This window comes from Peromyscus eremicus, chromosome 1 (assembly GCF_949786415.1).
Source record: "Peromyscus eremicus chromosome 1, PerEre_H2_v1, whole genome shotgun sequence".
NCBI classification, from domain to species: Eukaryota; Metazoa; Chordata; class Mammalia; order Rodentia; family Cricetidae; genus Peromyscus; species Peromyscus eremicus.
The window spans coordinates 36,999,150-37,016,085 of NC_081416.1; the positions used below are offsets into that span (position 1 = coordinate 36,999,150).

The window sequence follows — 16,936 nt, forward strand, 5'->3', positions numbered from 1 at the left end:
TTGTTGGTGTATACACACACACACACACACACACACACACACACAATGTTGGGTGTTGGGTGATAAAGGGTGCCTGGATTTTCCCCATGAATACAGTATTCTGGGCATACACAGGCACTGGATGATTTTTGGGAGAAGTGTGTGTTGGGATTGTAATTTTCATTCTCCGCATTTCAGATTCATTTTACCAGAGAACCAAGCACAGGGGTAGGAAAACATGCCCTTCTGTACGACACTAGTCAAAGATTGTCAGGAACTGTCAATGGGTTTTGGAGTTGGAGGCTTTCCTCTGCCAACTAGCTTGTTTTGGGGAAGGGAACTGGTCCATGACATGAGTGTGCTGAGAAGGAGCCAATGGTAACCTCCATCCCCAGTACGCTTGGCATAATATAAACAGATGCTGTTTCCTAAGAGATAAGCAAGCACATGGATAATCATTGCTTCTGGAAAAGGAATGGGATACAGGAGGGAACAGAAACTACAGTCAAACAGCTAAAGGTCTAGACCCATATTTTAACCCAAAGCCATCCAAATTAATGTTACATTAAAATTAGATTTTAAACATGACACCAAAAATAAAAATCTTAGGGAAAATACCAATACAGATTTAATTACATAAATCATTCTAAATGTTAAAATATACTGGAGAAGGAACTTATATGGTAGGAAGGTTAGTATATTTAATGATAAAAGTGCTCTAGTTCTGGGGATATTACTTGGGGAGCAAAGCATTTGCCGTGTAGGCAAGAGGATCAGAGTTTAGACCCCTCAGAACCCGCCCAAAAGCCTCAGATGGTGAAGACAGGGATCCTTTAAGCAAACTGGCCATATCTGCAAATTCTGGGTTTGATTAAGCAACCCTGCCTAAATGTATAAGGTGAACAAGTAATCAAGAAAGATTCCTAACATCAACTTTGTGGCTCCACATGCATGTACATACACAACTACACACACACACACACACACACACACACACACACACACACACACAAGCATACAAACATACATCCACCCCTAAACATGAAAAGGGAAAAAGTTATCTAAAGTTTTATAAAACCAAATAGCTTAATAGAGTTGTACAAATTTCTTAAGTAGTGCACCAAGGAAAACATGACCAGTGGCCAACAAATATATAGGGGAAAAAAAGTCCAATCAGATAATCAAATAAAATGTCAAAAATGACAATGCTCTCACAAAAATGGAAATGTTAATAGATGATACTTTATAATTGCTAACATTTGCTATATAATTCATGCATATTTGATCTATTATTGAGTCTTATGTTTGTACATATACCATAGGCACAGAAATTATAGTTTTTCCCCACAGGAAATAAATAATAAATGTGCACAGGGTTTCAGTGAGAAGGACATTGCTGCATTGTAAGTATAAAAACAAAACAATGAGGATTTGTCTAAACATTAAAACTGATTGGATAAACTGTGATACATATGTATTATACACTCATTAGTTACTGTGTTCTGGAAGAATAACTAAATCCTCTGTTACTGTGAAAACTGAAAATGCAGGCTAAAAAATAGTAATAGAGTCTGAGTTAGTATTTCTATAAACATATAATACAAAGAAATTTGATTCAAGGCTTATATTATCACTATCAAGTACGGCTACCTACGTAGAATGAAATTCATTTATTTTGGTTTTGTTTCTCTATAGTTTCTAAACTCTGTCATGAACATTCTAAAGTCTTTTTTTTTTTCAAATAAAATTCGTGGAAGATAGAAAAAAAAGCACTCCAAAGTCTGTGCTTCCATGAGGAGGAACATGTCCAGTGTTTCAAATAGGAAATAAATCTGAAAACCAAATTTAGTTCACTGGACCTCTCTGTTTATTGTTCCCTCTTGGATTTTTTTAGAACTTTAAATACCCAGAAAAGTGCCCCTAATTATAACATTTTGAAGCTTGAGAATAACTTGTTCTGAAATCTCTCATTTATTAGTAGCAAGGCATAATCTTATTTGCCTACTGGCCAACTTCATTTTCCACTTCTGTTAGAACAGAAGACAGACTGACATGTAGCTTTGCTGTAATTACTTTCTATAAGTGATTCTTTCTCCTCTTCAGCTATTGGAAACAGTATGAATACTGTCCTTACTAAAAAAAAAAAAAAAAATTAGCACAGATCCCATGGCACACTTAGAGGAACTGGATAAAACCCAATCCCAAGCATCCTTCATTATTTATCCCCAAGAAGAGTAATTCTTGGTAGAGTAGGGAACAGGGGAGGCTACCTTTTATGAACTGCTTATGTCTCAGAGGCTTTCTAATGAGTATCTAGTGGAGTGGGCTTCTATCTGTAGACAGCCCACAGCCTACTGCACAACATACATGTCCATGTATACATGCACATGCACATGCACACACAGCAGGGATTCCTGTGTTCCAACGTCTCTCACCAGACTGCTGTGAAGGTCATTAGTACAGGGATAGAAACCTCAGAAAAAAATGTCACAAAATGTTTGATTAACTCAGAGATAAAAATGCTCTCTTGATGGGAAGACTAGCAAGTAATTTATCTCGGGGTCACAAATTCTAATAACATATTTGAATCTGAGGCCAAGTTTCAATTCTCTAACTATCTTTTATCTAGGAGTTCATTACAATAAAAAAAGGAAACAAAAAGATGCATTCCTTTTTTATCAATTTTGTGAGACAGGGTCTTGTCATGCTGCTCAAGTTGGCTGCTTTGAACCTTTGGGTTCAAAGCATGCTTCTGCCTCAGCCTCCTGAGAGTTGTAACTGGCTAATAGGCAATTCTATTCCTCATGTTTAGAATGTGATTTTCTTCCCAACTGAATAGATGAACAGACTGTAGTGTATCTGTAAAACGAAAGATTTTTTTTTCCTGTGATAACAGAAAGCGAGGGTTGAAGCCACAAGGAGACAGGACGGAGAAAGGTGAGATCACAGACTATGAAGGAGACTGGTACAGATCAACCAGGGTCGGGGCAGAAACAGGTGGAGCACCAGGATCTCCAGGGCAGCAAAGCTCTTTTGTTTGATGATGCAAGGACAGAAGCATTTCAGTATGCATTTGTCAAAACTCATCAAATACATAGCTCAAAAAATGATACCAGGACTGGGGATGTGGCCAGTGTGCGCCCAGCATGAGGGATGCTCTGAGAGGGGGAACATGGGAAATCTCAGGGCTTTCTGTTCAGTATTTCTGTAACCCTAAAAACCCTCCAATAAGTCATTTAATTTGAAAAACAAGAAAACACAATGCAAAATTTACTTAGCATTTACATATAAGGAGAGGATAAACTTACTTGCGGTTCACAATCAGCCACTCTCGAGTATAGGTCTGAACACAGTCTCTGACATGAGGATCCAGTTCAACTCTAATTAGGTGAAAAATAAGATAAAAACAGGTTATTACTGAGCAAAAGTGACAAAATAATTCCTTGCCATAATTAAGGGACAAAACATCATTTCAAATCTGTATCAATATGAATGTTAGGGGTGTTCTTGACCATTCATTTCAAGTGTATAAAGTATTCCTAAGGCAATATTTGTTCTTTGATGAAACAAATATGTTGACATTTTAAGCTCAGTGAGTTTCTTTGTTATAGAGAATTGCTAAACTACATCTATGCCTGAAGGCATTAAGACACTAGTAGAGAGAAACAGCTATGATTAAACATCAAACAAGAAAAATAAGTTCAAATAGTTATTTCTAACAAGTAAATTTTTTGCTTTCATGTAATTTTGTTAGGGCACATGTGTTTTCCATTTAGAAAGCCAAGAACAGCTGTCTTAGGCTTTGATGACTTTATAGACATAGGCTTTGGATTCCTATCATACCTGCTGAGAAGTGTGCCATTAGAGATATTCTCCATGTGCTTCAGAGTCCGGAAACCAGAAATAATTACAGTCGCAAAGCTTTTGGTATCATTAGAAACACATTAGTACTAAATGGGTCTAAAAGCTGAAAGTTTTTTTAAAAATATTTTTTAGATTATAATAGAATTATATCATTTCCCCTTTTCCCTTTCCTCCCTCTAAACTCTCCCATGTTCTTATTCAAATTCATGACTTTTTTTTTTTTTTTTGAGACAAGGTTTCTCTGTGTAGCCCTGGCTGTCCTGGAACTTTGGAGACCAGGGTGGCCTCAAACTCACAGAGATCCGCCTGCCTCTGCCTCCCAGTGCTGGGATTAAAGGCGTGTGCCACCACCGCCCAGCTGGGCTCTTTTCCTTTAATTGTTGTTACATCTATAAATGTGTGTATATCTATATTACACACATTTTTATCATAATTACAACTGTCTCAGTTCATATAATGTTACTTGTATGTGTATGTTTCCAGGGCTAAACATTTGGTATTGGTGAGCTCTTCCCTGGGGAAGATTATTTCTCTGGCTCTCAACATTCCTTAGCTGCCTGTGGTTCTTTGGCTGGGGTTGAGGCCTCTGGGCTTTCCCCCCTCCAGGTTATACTACAAGTCTTAATTTTGCATTTGTAAAACAGGGATGCTATCATGGATCTTGGATGTCCTAAGACCCACACATTAAAGCCTTAGTCACTGGCATGACACAATTGAGAAATGGCAAACTCTTCAGGATGTGGGATCTTATGGAGAGTCTTGATCACTGGGGACATGCCCTTGAAGGGGACTGTGGGACACTGCTCTCCTCCTGTCTTTTGCACCTGGCCATGAAGTGGTCACAAATTACTTCTCTTCTCCTATCATCTCTCACCGTAATACTCTTTGCCACTATAGGGCTAAAGCAATGCAGCCACCCAGTCAGGAGCTGAAATCTCCAAAAGCATGAGCCAAAAGAAATGTTTCTTCATTTTAGTTACAGTAAAGGGAAACTGGCTAACACAGGGAACAGAACAGTACTCACCTGTGGTGATATTAAGTTCCCCAAAATATTGTGCGCCCTAATAAACTTATCTGGGGTCGGAAAACAGAACAGCCACTAGATATAGAGGCCAGAAATGGTGGCATACACGCCTTTAATCCTAGCATTTCAGAGGCAGAGATCTGCCTGGATCTCTGTGAGTTCAAAACCACACTGGAAACAGCCAGGCATGGTGACTCACGCTTTTAATCTCAGGAAGAGATGGCAGGAAGCAGAAAGGTATTTAAGGCGTGAGGACGAGGAACTAAGCCTTGGTTAAGCTTTTAGGCTTCTGAGCAACAGTTTAGCTGAGATCCATTCAGATGAGGACACGGAGGCTTCCAGTCTGAGGAAACAGGATCAGCTGAGGAATTGGCAAGGTGAGGTGGCTGTGGCTTGTTCTGTTTCTCTGATCATTCAGCGTTCACCCCAATACCTGGCTCCAGGTTTGTTTTTATTAATAAGACCTTCTAACAATTTGTGCGACACTCACCTTTGGACTTTTTATCAGCCCAAGACCAAATTCTGCAAAGGCTAGATAGGAGACCTCTTGCCTTTCACTGCCCAAATCCCAGCTCCGTTCCTCACTGACTCTGCAACCTTATGCCGGTCATTCAATCCTTTTGAGTCTCAATTTCCTCACCAGCAAGTGGTGGCAACAGTAAGAGCGCCTCCTTTAGAGAACCATGAGGAAGGTGTGATGCTAACGTGCAAAGTGCTTGGAAGAGTGTCTGGCACACAGTAAGCACCCTGTGCTCGTTTAGACTCAGGTGACTTTCACCGTGCACTGAGTGCTGACTCGGGCACTTAGCACGCATGGATTCAACAGGCCAGGCACCGCTGTTATTCTTGTGCAGAAGGGCGAGGTGGTAAGGCTATCAATCTGAGTCAGAGACCAAGTGGCCGAGCTGGGACGTGCAAGGGCCAGGCCCATGACTACCACAGATCACTACTCAACACAGGATCTGAGTGAGGCACAGGGTGTTCTCCTAGAGTCACGAGTGTTTACTCTCATGGTGACCAGAATGCGCTCCCCTGCCTGCCTTGTTTATGCAGAAGACTTTGGCAACAGCTGAGATAGGACAGGTGGACTTACAGTCAACAGAAAGGTAACACATTCACTAGAAGTCATAGCAACAAAACAGTATCTCACTCACAAAATGGCTCTAGGAAAACCTGCCTTCTTTACCAAAGTTTAAAAAGTCCTCCTTCCCCTAAACTTCCTGGACTTTATACCAGTTCTCCCATGGATCTGGTCACATTTTAAGGCAACTAACCATAAATATTCACACAAAGAACAGGACTCTACCAAAGATGAAGATGTGTTATCAATATTAAAACCACCCGTGAACAAATAGCCTGACACCAGGGAGAGGTGTCCAATGATGACAGAGGTCTGCATTTTGGGAAACGAGTATTTCCCACACAGAACAGACCCCCACACACGGCTAGCTTGCTATGAGAAGGAAAACTGACCCATGCAGAGACCAAAGGGACTTCCCATCTCCCAGCTGTCCGGTCACCTTCAACTGTGAGGAAACACAATCTGACCCAAAGGTACCCCAGAGCAATGAGGGCAGGCTTCGTGTTTGCACTCTCCTTCCTGGGGCTTTTTGGGGAAAACGAGAAGACTCAAAATGTTCAAGGGAGCGTGAATCTTAACTTTGGCTTAATGAAAATAAAAGTTCACTCAAAATCTCCAAAGATTCGGGGTGTTCACCCTACGGCTGCTTACGTTTCATTCAGATGAGAGGCCATGGTTGCAAAGCCATGCTCAGTAACTCAGTTCTAAATAGTTGCTCGAATATTCACTCTCCAATGCTTCTGCTGTGTCTCCCCTTTATGAAACTTCAGTAAAGGGAGGGAGTTTCTATTCCTCATCTTTTTTTCTCAGGGCACAACAGATGTTCAATAAGCATGCATGGAAACTTAGGTTACTAGCTCCATCCAGGCCTTTGGATGGAAACAAATAAAATGCCTTTAAAACTCTTTTACATTCATTTAGAGTGTGTGTGTGTGTGTGTGTGTGTGTGTGTGTGTGTGTGTGTCTGTGCACATGTATATATGTGGCAAAGAGAAGACAACTTGAGTGAGTCAGTTCTGGGAATACAGCTCAAGTTGTCAGGATGGCAGCCAAGTGCCTTTCTTTACCTGCTGAGCCGTCTTACTGACCCATAAAATGCTTCCGGTAGAGGCATTTCAATACTTGTTATGAAGACTCCCGACACTCTGCCAATAGAGACCACGAGGCTTCTTGAGGTCACAGAAGTAGCCTATGGCCACTAAGCTGGAACCCAACAGTCCAATTTCAGGGCCTGTAATCTTAGCTTCTTTTGGACTGTCCTATCCCATTCCTCTGCATCCTCTGAACTGTGTCTTAGTTCCAACAAGGATTTCCAAAGCCTTTGGCTAAACCAGTTTAGAAACGATGTACATCTGCCTACCATGTGTGTGGCCCTGGTCTAAGTCCTCAGCACCACGAAACAAAACAAAAAAAAAACCAAACTGTCTACATCTAGGTAGCTATGCTATATGTGCTTTGTATTTTAGTGGCTTGAGTAATTTTTCTCCTTTAAAAATACATGTGTGTGTATGTTGATCAGTCTGTGTGTACATGTGGAAGCCGTAAGCAGATGTTGGACGTCTTCCTCAATCACTCTAGTTTTGGAGGGAGGGTCTCTCAGTGAACCTGGAGCTTACTAATTGGCTAGACTGGCTAGCCAGCAAGCCCCAGGGCCACTCAGCTTTTCTAGCAGTAGAGTTGCTAGGGCATGTCACCATGCCTTGCTTTCCTGTGGATGCTGGGGATCTGAACTCAAGTCTTCATGCTTGTGCAGCAAACACAATACCATGTGACCCAACTCCTCCGGCCCTGAAATGTTTTGTCTAATTAAAAAAATGTACAGACTTCTTGTAATGCTAGGGATCAAACCCAAGACCTTGCACATGCTCCACAAGCATTTCACCACTGCCCTATAGGCCACCCCCACCCCCACCCCAACTCAAAGTTTGCTTCTTTTCAAGAGCACTTCAAAGCTGGGTGTGCTGCGGCAGCACACCTGTGATCCTAGCACTTGGGAGGCAGGGGCAGGAGGACTGCCACTTTGAGTTCAGCTTAGGCTCCACAGCGAGACCCTATCTCAAGAAATAAGAAAGGAAAAGAGGCCCAGAATCAACCCCCTTCCCCTCTCATATTTTGAGAAAATAATTTACCCTTCCTCTGGCAGAGAGGGCTGCAAAGTCCTACATTCCTTGGGTGTGAACGCCACATGCAAGTCGTCGTCGGTGAGGTCCCCCAGCTCCTGGGCCAGCTCTGCGTCCAAGCTGTTTAAGTGTGTCATCACGAGTCCTTCAAAGTCCACGGGCTCCACGGGCTCATAAAGCTGAGGCTAGAGGGAGAGAGAGAAGAGGGCCGTTCCCACCAGGCTGCCTGGCGGAGGACACAGACATACAGGCACACCAGCAGTGGATAGCTGCTCTGCCCTCCCTCCGACTCAGTGCTTCACTTTTAGCCTAAATGCTGGAGAAGCTGTCAAACTGCAGTGGTGACAGGCCAGGGGAAGAAAGGCAGTAGCAGAAAGTCAAGTCACAACACGATGAGTCATTCAAATCACACCCCAAGGCAGAATTTTTCTCGGCTTAATTGCAGCTTGATGAGGAATCCTGAGGAGATCCAAAATGAGATCACGGGCTTTGAGGAATTTCTATAATTTCTCCTGTAAAAGCTCTCCGAGGCCATGTTTTGTTTACCCAAACACAGTGAAAGAGAGAAAGAAGGCAATTTTCCAGAAACTCAGGCAAAGGCGGCACTCCTGCGGCTGTGTGCTCGGACGCAGTGTTTCCCTTGGCCCGAGAAGGGAACCGGCTAAGGGAACCGGCTACAGACTGCTGCTCGAAGCCAGCACGTTAGCCACAAACCCAGCTGACACGGAGCCAGGTTTGCGGCTAAATCCCTCTAGGGCTGAGACTTCCCAACAGTACCGGTTGGGAAGAAGCCCCCTGGACTGAAGCTGGGCGAGCCAACCCTCAGTGTCTGCTAAGGAGAGCTGTCCCGTCTTTATTTCATCCTCCCATGGAGCGGGGAGAGAATACGAGAGAGGATAGAAAGGCAGGGTTCCTCAAACAATGCTGCTCTTTAGTTGACAGCATCAAGAATTGGCAACATTCTTGCCTATTTAACAAAACACACTTTCTAGCCTATGGCATGCAAAGATCCAGGAACCGCTGCCTTAAGGCAGCGAGAGACACTTAAATCAAGGAGATTGGCTCAAGAATAACAATAGCAACAGCGGCAGAGGCTCAGCTCTCTGAAGCCTTCCTTCATGGAAGACTGTGTGGAGTCCCAGCCCAAGTGAACACTGCTCTCCTCTGCCCACAAAGCATCACAAAACAAAAGCCCCAGATTCCTGACTTGTGCTAAGGGAGGGCAGGCCAGAAGGAAGGGCTGACAAAACTGGTTTTTCATCCCCTTGAGTCTAAATACCGGCAGGCTTCAAGCTGGGGTGGAAGAACAGGGCTGTTGAAGAGGCCAAGGGCGAAAAGATTCCAGACTGTAACTATGGCTTTCGCTGTCCCTTTCTCACCTCTGCTGTCCTGGTAGTAATGGAGACAGAAATAACTTACACTGGAGACAGAAGATAAAGCTGCTTATGATGGCTAGTCTTAGTTGTCAACGTGACTACATCTGGAACCAACCAAAACTCAAGCAGCTGGATATACCTGTGAGGGGTTTTTCTTGATTGGATCATCTGAGACAGGAAGACACACCTTAAATCCAGATCGTTTGATGTCAGATGACCCACCCTAAATCTGGGCCACACCTTCTAGCGGCAGCCCACATAAAAGGACATGGAAGAGGGAAGCTTTTGCGTTTTACCTGCTTGCTCTCCAGCAAGTTCATCTATCCTGCTGCTGAGGCATTCCTTTGCTGGGATTAGAACCTACTTCTTTGGGATTCCAACATATATGAAAGACCAGCTGAGAATCCAGCTTTGTGGACTGAACAACTGCTGGGTTCTTGGCCTTTCTGTCAAAGGACAGCCATTGTTGGACTAGCCAGAACACAGCCTGTAAGGGATTTCATATTCTCCTTTTAATATATAGATACTCATTCCATCAATTCTGCTCCTCTAAGGATCCCTGACTAAATACACAGTCCTACTTCCAACCCAGATCCTTTAAGATGGCTGAGGTACATAGTGCTTATTGTCAGCCGGATGGGAAAGGAGGCCGAGTAGAGGGTTACAGGGTGGATGTCGGGAGCTGAGAGCAAACAGCTGCCCTTGTTCAGCAGGTGGCAAAGACAGGAAGGTCTTTGGTTCTGACTGCAACCTGAAGTCAGCTGAGGAAGCGACCACAGTACTCATGAAGGGCCTTTCCAAATCAGTCTCTCTAGAACCCAGTGAAATACGCACGTTAATTATTTCAGATGATTTAATAATTTGCCACTGATGACATGGCTAGGAAGTACCACATTTGGAATTCGAATACAGTCAGGCTGTGTTCTTAACAACTGTAATTTTGATTGTTTTCTCTTACAGGCCTTCCAGAGAACCAGTATTTTGTAAGATAACTAAAGTACAAGGTAATAGTTAAGTGTGCATCAAAACGGGTTAAAAAAACCGCATTTACAATTACCCACAAATTCTGCTCAGAACTTCTCATGGGATTGAATGCTCAGATATTATAAGTGTAATGACAAGCGTAAGTGTATTATGAACAAGCCCAGCACAGGTAATGAAATGCACTTAAAAGGCATTGTGAAACATAGTTACGCTTAGTGAATGAGTACTGAGCACTGGAAAGTAGAAGCCTCAGAGAAAAATGTATCTGTATGCAACTGTCAGAGAAGAAAAAGTCTAATCAGCTAAAATAAAACACTTGTCATGTTCCTGAAACTCAAAGCAAAAACTCAGTACCTGTTACAGGAGAGATGGTCCAAAGACCAGGAGTAGACAATGGTCTGCCCCATCATCTGGCAATTACTCAGAGGTCCTGGCAGAGCACCCCACCTAGAATAGCATCTTATCTGTGTCGCTATCCCATACCCCTCCTGCCCTCATCACAGCCGACAGTCACTTATTTGTTTACACCCACCTCCCACTCTAAAATGTTCTCAAGAACAAAGGATAGGTTCTTTGGTACATTAATGACTGTCATCCATAGCTCTTGGGGCAGTTCCTGGTACAGAGTAAGACCCAATAAACATCTCCTTAGTGGATGAAAAACGCAGTCACCATTCTACATTTAGCAAACAAAGCTAAAGGTGGAAGGTTTCCTCTGCCGTCCGTGATTTCAAAGTCCTTTGTGACCTAGAAGCAGCTTGCTTTCCTGCCTCTACCAACGGAAATGCCACTGTAGGTACTGAGATGGCATAATGCCCATCAGTCTGTTTGTAATAAATCAGATATGTGTGTGAACATGCACACGTTGTTGTACACACATGTGAAGGCCAGAGGTCAAGCTGAGGCTTTCCTCAGGGGCCATCTATCTTGTTTTTGGAGGCAGGGGCTCTCGCTTGGACATGGGGCTATTAGATTAGGTTAGTTAGCCAATGAACCCCATGAATGTGCCTGTCTCCACTTTCCCAGCTCTGGGATTATAAGTAGGTGCCACCATACCTAGCTTTTTACATGGGTTCTGGGGATTGAACTCAGGTCCTCTTGCCTAAGAGTTAAGCATTTTACACACTGGGCCATCTCCCCAGCTTGTTTCAACCCCTGTCTACAGTGACCATAACAAAGTGCCTGCTCTGCATGCAGAATGCTTGCACTTTATCCTCCACTGTGAATGTGCATGGAAACTACACTGAGCGCTTCGTTTTCCAACCTGTCCCTCCAGTACAGTCAACAACACAGAACAGTTAACTCTGGGAAAAAGTAAGTGGAAAAGAACAACAGCATTAGAGGCACAAAGGACTCTGAGAGTTAGGTCAGCACTCAAGTCATCCTTAGCAGGCACAGAAAAGGGGTGCAGTACTTCACAGAAGCCAGTGTGCACACAGGAAGGAATGCTTCCCACGCATGAGACTTCTTTAAAACATGAATGTTAGACATACAAACATGTCCTGTAGCCATGGTGCTCAGGTGCATGCCCAGGGTGTGGCTTTTGACATCCTTTACTTCATCCAGAGCTGTCAGGGTCTGGCTGTTCCTTTCATTTCACTTCAGACTTCTATTATTATTTTTTAAAATAGTATCTTTTCCTCCAGAAAATGTACTTAAGGTTATTAACCACCCAACAGGACTTCAATCGTCCTTAGAGCACAGATCCCAAACCTTTCTTCTATGTACTTACTATACCTTCCATTTTTAATAAGCAGAGTAAAGGTTTTTTACATTTTACAGTTTTGTTTTCATACAAGCATCAGGTGTAGAGTTGTTTGCTTACGTAGATTTGGTTGACACCAAATCTCTGGTTAACCTGCTCCCATGACAGAGGCAGCGGAGAATGCCAAAGCTGGTGGGTATCTCAGGCCAGGCCATGGGATGGCCAGAGGCCCATCTCTCTAGTAGTTTACTGGGCTGGTGAGATGGCTCAGGGGGTAAAGGTGCTTGCCCTCAAGCCGGATGACCTGGGTTCAATCCCCAGGATCCATCCATGTGGTAGAAGGAGAGGACAAGCTCTTCCAAGTTGAACTCTGACCTCTACTGGCGTGCTTATGCACACACAAAACTAATGTAATTTTTTAAGTAGCTTATTTATTTTGAAAATATTTGTACACACAGTCATCATAGCAGGCATTTAAAGCTATCATTAAAAACAAAAACCGAATAAAACAAAAGGAGACAATATAATGCACTGCCTCCTATTCATTTATTAGATATATGACAGAGAGCTGTGTTTGTGAGGATTACCTACAGGGGTAGCATGTGGTCCTTGCTTACTATACATCTACAACTCAGAGCACTCAGGGAAACAAAAGAAACCACCTCTCTGTATACACCTTCTGCTATTTGGAATATCCCCCAATTCCCTGAGAATCTGTAAATGACTCTCAGCCCGTATCTTTGGAGACCTGTCAACATTCTGCAATGTTAAAATACTGTTGGTTGCTATCCTTTGGAATTCTGACTTAGCTGTTCTGCCGGAGGAGGGTGGCGGGGGAGAGGCTGGCTAGAAGTGTAAAGAGAAGCTGAGTGTTTCTAATGGACTGTTAGGGCTGCAGACCCATCTCCTGGGTCTTCTCAGCTCCTCCAGCAAGCTTGGGCCTCCTATCACATTATAGATCAGTCTTCTGAATGCCCATCACGTTTGAAGCCCATGTGGCCCTCTGGATCATTCATCTTCCCAAATAGATCACAAAGCCTCACTGAGCTGGAATCATCTCCTACTTACCTTTTAATGATCGACAGAGTCTCTATAGTGCCAAGTACCTAAGGCAACAATATTACCCACTATTTATACAGGCTCTACTATAGAACTCTACATTGATACTACAGAGGTAGCATAAGCTGCCAATTTTGCAGAAAAGGGAACTAAAATCTTCAGAAAGGTTAGGTGACTTGTCCCAAGTTATACAGCCAATAAGTGACAACCAACCCTTCACCTTAGGCTCATCTGACCCCAAAATTTTAACTCTTGCCAACAGCAATGACTGGACTTCAACTAAACATATTTTTTAATCAACCATTTATATCAACATATGAGGTTATGAAAATGATCATATTACTAAAAGCAAAAGAAATGTCTTATTCTTTAATTAGCCCAAACGACGCACAATTAGTCTACACTTCAGCCTCTGATTTAATATAGTTTCTACAGCTCTGTCAGCTTGAGAGTAATAAGCCACTCCTCTGCCTTGCTAAAACTGACTCTTACTGAAACGTTCCACTATTTATCAAGGAAAAGAAACGTTCCCAAGGTAAAGGAAAATCACCTTGTACTTTGGTGACTTCTCCTGGGGGCCTTGTCTGAGAAGCTGATTGTAGGGGAGTCACAGTCCCACAGTCCCACACCACCACATGAGAGCAGATGATGCCAGGGAGCTGGGGTTTTCTAAAACAGAGCACAGGAGCTTAGAAGGAAGAGCAGGCATACTGACTGCCGCAGGGCAGGTAGAAGAAACAGGGCAAGCCTGTGCTGAAACTGACCACGAGAGCTGCGGGAAGGCCTGAGGAAACTACATTGTAACACAATAGAAACAGGTGAGGAACAGTTATATTCAAATAGGACCAGGATTGAATGATGGCGACTGGAGAAGTGATTCTTGTAGCATTTTAACCTTTTCCCTGGTCCTTTGTACCTTCTGTTAGAATATGGGCAGCTAAGCCACATGTTAACTTGACTTCCCAGCTATTGAAGTAACTCATCAAAATTCACTTTTGTCAAAACCTTCTGAAGACACAGCAAGGACTGAAAGGACACTTGCAAATATTACATTGTTTTCCTTTGTAACTCTCCATTTAAGAAGGATTTCTCCTGCAATAATGCAAGGCCACAATGTTATCACAAAGGCTGATAAGGAGAGAAGGGGTTAAACCTGCAAACTTCCTTAAAAACTTCTTCACTGTATCCACACTATTTCCCCAACAGCTACTACAGAAAGCTCTAGCCTTAGTATCTTTTAAAGGCAATCACCAAAGCTCCCCACACTGTTTAAAAGTTAAAAAAAAAAGCACATCCAACCACTTTTCAACAAAATTTTTGCACATTTTGAAATACAACGGGAGTCAGAAATCACCAAGTTAAGCTTATATGCACCGCATCTCGGTTTACTTACTCCTAGAACACAAGCACCGCACACTTGCTGTGCATTTACCATAACCTGAAGTTCTGAAGCCGATAGGAAAAGACAATAAACCGTGGCCTAGCAAGGCTCCAAAGTCCTAAACAGGGTTTTCAGAAAGATGTCACCACAAGGTAACCTCTCTGTGAAGGTGCTACATATTTGTTAGTACTGTTTCATTAATGACACAACACATAAACTATCCTTTGGAAATAACCACAGATCACTCCAGTAAACATACCTGCAGATACACAGTTAACGCGGCGGGGAAACTGTTGCAGGCGACAAAATGGCGGATACAGGAAATGGGGGATGGTTACAAAATTTCTAAGAGCAGAAGTGGTTTTGAAGTAATAACTAGAAACAAAAAATAACCTAACCTTCTCAAGATAACCACTAGATCAGCCAGCCAGGGAGCGGGGCTGTGGGCTGTGCTGTGTGAGGAAGTAAAGGTAGAGCAGACTCAGCCCTGCTCAGAGGAAGTGGTACCACTTCTGGGTTACAAACCGTCTCCGTCAAGACACACATCTGGCCTTCAGTCCCTAAATAATATGATACACATATGCACGCCCCAGTTGGCACCTTGAAAGGGGAATACGGTATGTTTTAAAACTAAAGGTTTTGTCCTCCTGTGTGATAGATGTCACTGGTGCGAAGTGCCAGGCAGGGACAACTACAACCACAGCAAGGATCAGTGACTGCCTGGGATGGGATCAAGGGGATGCAAAAGGGTAAGAGGAGGAGTGCTCTAGACCACTTGACTGAGTAGAGGTTAAATGTCAAATAAAATGCCCAGAGTCACCAAACCGTGTTCCTAAACTTGATCAGTTTCATAGTACGTAAATTTCACTTCCAAGAAAATTATTTCTTAAGAAAGATTTGTACCTTGGGCTTTTGAGATTTGTCAATGAAAAATTTCCAACCAAAGCATGTTAAAAATAGTGGTCAATTTCTAGGCTACCCCCCTCCCCACATATGAGCTATAACTGGGATGAGTTTGAGTAGCCTGAGAGTCCCCTAAGTAGACAACATCAGAACCACAGTCTTGGGCTGTCTCGTTCTACACACATCCTGTTTGGCAGAGAGAGATGTCTGGATATCTAAAGGCAGGCAGAGTCATGAAGCGATGGGCATAGAATGATAGGTGCAAACCGAGCTAAGGCTAGTTGGGGGACGGTTTAGATGCTAGGCACTTCTGCCCCTGACCACTGGTCAAACAAACCTGTACACATACTTACTAGCTGAAGGGAGGGGAAACCGGATGTACTAATGCTGTGCCGATGGTACTGTCCGAGGTTGGGAGGGAGTGTAAACTGCTTTCTTATTTCCGACGATGAATACCTTGAATTAAAATAGGGAAAAAAATCTAAATTAAGTTATTATTTAAAAAGAAAAAACACTGCAAAAATCACAATGTAATCTTTGGCCAAGCAGTAAGCAGAAGTGACTAAAGTGCATTCAGTGGTCTGTTAGTAGATACTGTAGTTTTAGAGAGCTAAATGTACCTTAAAGCAATTCACAGGAGCCAGAGTACCTGCAATCATGGCCCCCAGCCTCTATTTGAAGGCTGAGGGCAGAAAGACCTTAAGGTACAATATAAATATCCTAAGCAGCTGCCTCGACATAAGGATGTCTTGTTTCTAACTATACTCACCTGCCATTTTAACCCTGCCACTTTCCATGCAACCAGCTGAGGCCTTTGGCTTGGCTGGTACTACAGCAGTGTGCACTAGAGACTGTGACATGAAAATGTCCACTTCCTTGCAGGCACCTTCAGTGAGACCCAGATTTCCCCAGCATTGTTTTTTTCCAACAGCTTCCAAAAAAGTGACCCTCTGCAGCATTCACATTGGCATTGCGTCTTGAGCTCACAGCCCTGGTGACTCGGAACCGTCTGCATGAGAGAAAGCTGCTGTTCAGCATCTACTCACACCTGCTGGCCCAAACCCTGACCAATGACATGGGGAACACTCATTTGCTAGGTTGCTGGAGCTCAGGAACATTTTCTCATCATGTCATTTGATGGTGGCTGACTTCTCAGACTAGTTCCCAAAAATGTACTCATAGCACAATCAGGTCAAAACATATAAAACCAGAATCATTAATGCATACAACTAGAAACTATAAGATTACTAAGGATCAAACAGACTGTATATTTGAAACATTCTTGGTATCCAACCAAAGCATATGTAAAATTGAAACACAATGCTTCTGTGTACTATGGAGATGTATAAAAAATAATAAGCTGGATGGTGGTGGTGCACGCCTTTAATCCCAGCACTTGGGAGGCAGAGCCAGGAGGATCTCTGTGAGTTTGAGGCCAGCCTGGTCTACAGAACGAGATC

General features: G+C 43.1%; 1 protein-coding gene across 1 annotated transcript in view; it reads right to left on the reverse strand.

The window, feature by feature from the left end:
• Positions 1-15,931, reverse strand: part of Dock8 (dedicator of cytokinesis 8) — a 100,563-nt gene extending 84,632 nt beyond the window's left edge. The window contains exons 1-3 of the mRNA XM_059253773.1: positions 15,830-15,931; positions 8,078-8,253; positions 3,288-3,359 (exon numbers count right to left, since the gene is read on the reverse strand). Of these exons, the coding sequence (XP_059109756.1) occupies positions 3,288-3,359; positions 8,078-8,205 (200 nt within the window). The 5' untranslated portion in view covers positions 8,206-8,253; positions 15,830-15,931. The remainder of the gene's footprint in view (positions 1-3,287; positions 3,360-8,077; positions 8,254-15,829) is intronic.
• Positions 15,932-16,936: the final 1,005 nt, after the last annotated feature.